We start from the raw sequence: 2539 nt of genomic DNA on the forward strand, positions 1-2539 counted from the left end.
GTAAATATTTTTAGAGACTATTATATCTTTTATTAAAATAACGATAACAATTAATTTGTCTATTTAACATAAAAATCAATAATATATCTAACAAAAAACTAATTTATTGACCATAAAAATTAACGAGGATTAAATTATGATAATAAAAATTTTTTAGCAACTAATTTGTGATAGGTCTCTATAAAATGAGACAAAGGGAAAGGCAAAGAAATCATCAACGATGGCTTCCACCACCATTCTCTTACTTCCCCTTCTCTTTCTATTGTGCTCAACCTTGAACTTGACACCTACAAAATCACACAAGTCTTATTCTTATATCAACTCCATTAACAACAACGATGGCTTCTCAATTTCCCTCATCCATAAAGACTCACCTCTGTCTCCATTATACAATCATTCCTCAAGCTCCCTCAAAGGACGTGGCCCCATGGCATGCCTTAACATGCCAACAAGATTAGTAGGATCATCACGACTATCACAACACTTAATGAATGGCGATCCTCCCTCATCAGATGTGTCGGCACAAGTAGTGTACGACCGATGCCAATACATAGCCTCCTTTTACATTGGCACCCCGCCACAACAAGTGTACGCTTTTATCGATACAGCGAGTGATATAACTTGGACAAATGCAAGAACTGCATTCCACTCCTCCATGTCCAGAACTTACAGATCGCTACGGTGTAACGACAATACTTGCAAGCTTCTTGAAAAGAGAACTTGCAACAACAAAAATGATGATGAGGCATGTACGTACAAACTAGAATATGAGGAAGGTCCATCAACTTATGGTGTACTCTCAAAAGACAAGTTCTGGTTCGATGCCGATGGACCCTCTGGTCAGCATAATTCGCCGAGGGATGTTGGAGTCTTAAGCTTCGGCCTCAACCACGATGTAAGCCCCGTTGACTTCAATGGGTTGGACATCCATGGTTCTTTGGGCTTGAGCCGTGACCCTCCCTTTTCTTTGATCCATCAACTCGGAATTAAAAGGTTATCCATCTATATTCCTTTTTCTTTAAGAGAAGAAACATTTTAGAGAAGTCTAATATGCGATTATTAGGGGTGGCAAAGCAGCCGGCCCGTTCCAACCCGCCTCGCCCTGCTTAGGCCCGTCCCGCAAACTAATATGGATTTAAAATGCTAATCTGCCTCGCTTTATGGTGGATTGGCGGGTTGGCGGGCTCGCCCGCTTGATTTTTTTTCTTAAAATAAAATTAATTAAAATTAACCAAAAAATAATAAATAAAAAATCAAATACAAATAAAAAATAGTCAAATTATAATATAATTTTTTCACTATATTTTTTTTAATTTTTAACTTCAATAAAATTGTTCAAAATAATATTTGTCAATAGAATCATCTTTATTTTAAAAAATAAATCACATAATTTGAGCAAATATACGAAATTGTAAAATAAAATAAATAAAGTTAATAACTAAAAGAAGAATAAAAATAAAAACAAAAAAAGTGTTTGAAAATTCTATAATTATTAATTTTATAATAGTAATCATTCTTTTATTTAATAAAAAAAAGGAAAATAAAAATCTTCGGCCCGGCGGACCGGCCCGCCCCGCTCTGCCAAAATCCGCCAATTTGGTGGTGCGAGTTTGGCGAATTTTTTTAATTTGTCGGACTCCAAATCCTAGCCAACCTGCTATTTTTAGCGGGTTTAGCGGGTCGGCCCGACGGGTTCAACCTTTTTTTGCCACCCCTAGCGATTATAAATAATTTTAATTTATAGAAACAGAAACAAATGTGAGTCTTTTTAATTTTTAAATTAACGCACAAAGTGTTGTAATATTGTGAGGTATCATTTTAAATAGACTAATGTTACACATTTAAATCATTTTATGAATTAAGTGCAACTAAATTAAATAATAAGATTTAAAATAATATTAGTCATAATTGATTTTTGTTATATTAGATCGACTTGATTGGATTTGGTTAACAAAAATAACAAAAAAAAACTAAAATATATAGCATTATTCTTTCGAATAAATTTAACTCTTTTTTAGAAAAAAAAAATTCAAAATATCATTTTCTTACATCTTCGAAACTTACACTATTCAAAGGAGAGGAAAACAAAGACACCACAAATTTGGAGAAAACCAATTATAACGGGTAATTGAAAATTTAAGATTACGAAAAAACAAATAAAAAATAATTATGCTACGTGTATATTAAAATCAGTCACGAGTTAGTATAAAATACATGTTGAAATATAAATATACATTGAAAATAAATTAAATCACATGCATATTTATATACAAATATATTGGTAGCTGATTTGAGTAACTGATTTTGATGTACAAATAGTATTTTTAGGGGTGAACGAGGATCCGCACTAAAATTATCAGATCGAATTCAATATCCGCAGTTTTTAAACTCAAATCTGATCTGCACATTTGCGGATCAGATATCAGATATCGGATATATCAGCCAAACATAAAAATATTTTTAAAAGCTTATTTTTATTAAAAAAATCAATAAAATTTTTTCTATTATTTTAAATATGTTTACTTTTAAAGTAATATTA

At 31.9% G+C, this 2539-nt stretch overlaps 1 protein-coding gene across 1 annotated transcript in view; it reads left to right on the top strand.

Moving 5' to 3' along the window:
• Positions 208-2539, top strand: part of LOC107645951 (aspartic proteinase nepenthesin-2-like) — a gene marked incomplete at its 3' end in the record, with an annotated part of 3734 nt that continues 1402 nt past the window's right edge. The window contains exon 1 of the mRNA XM_016350115.1: positions 208-993. Coding sequence (XP_016205601.1) covers positions 221-993 — 773 coding nt within the window. The remainder of the gene's footprint in view (positions 994-2539) is intronic.

This window comes from Arachis ipaensis, chromosome B01 (genome assembly GCF_000816755.2).
Source record: "Arachis ipaensis cultivar K30076 chromosome B01, Araip1.1, whole genome shotgun sequence".
In the NCBI taxonomy this organism is placed as follows: domain Eukaryota; kingdom Viridiplantae; phylum Streptophyta; class Magnoliopsida; order Fabales; family Fabaceae; genus Arachis; species Arachis ipaensis.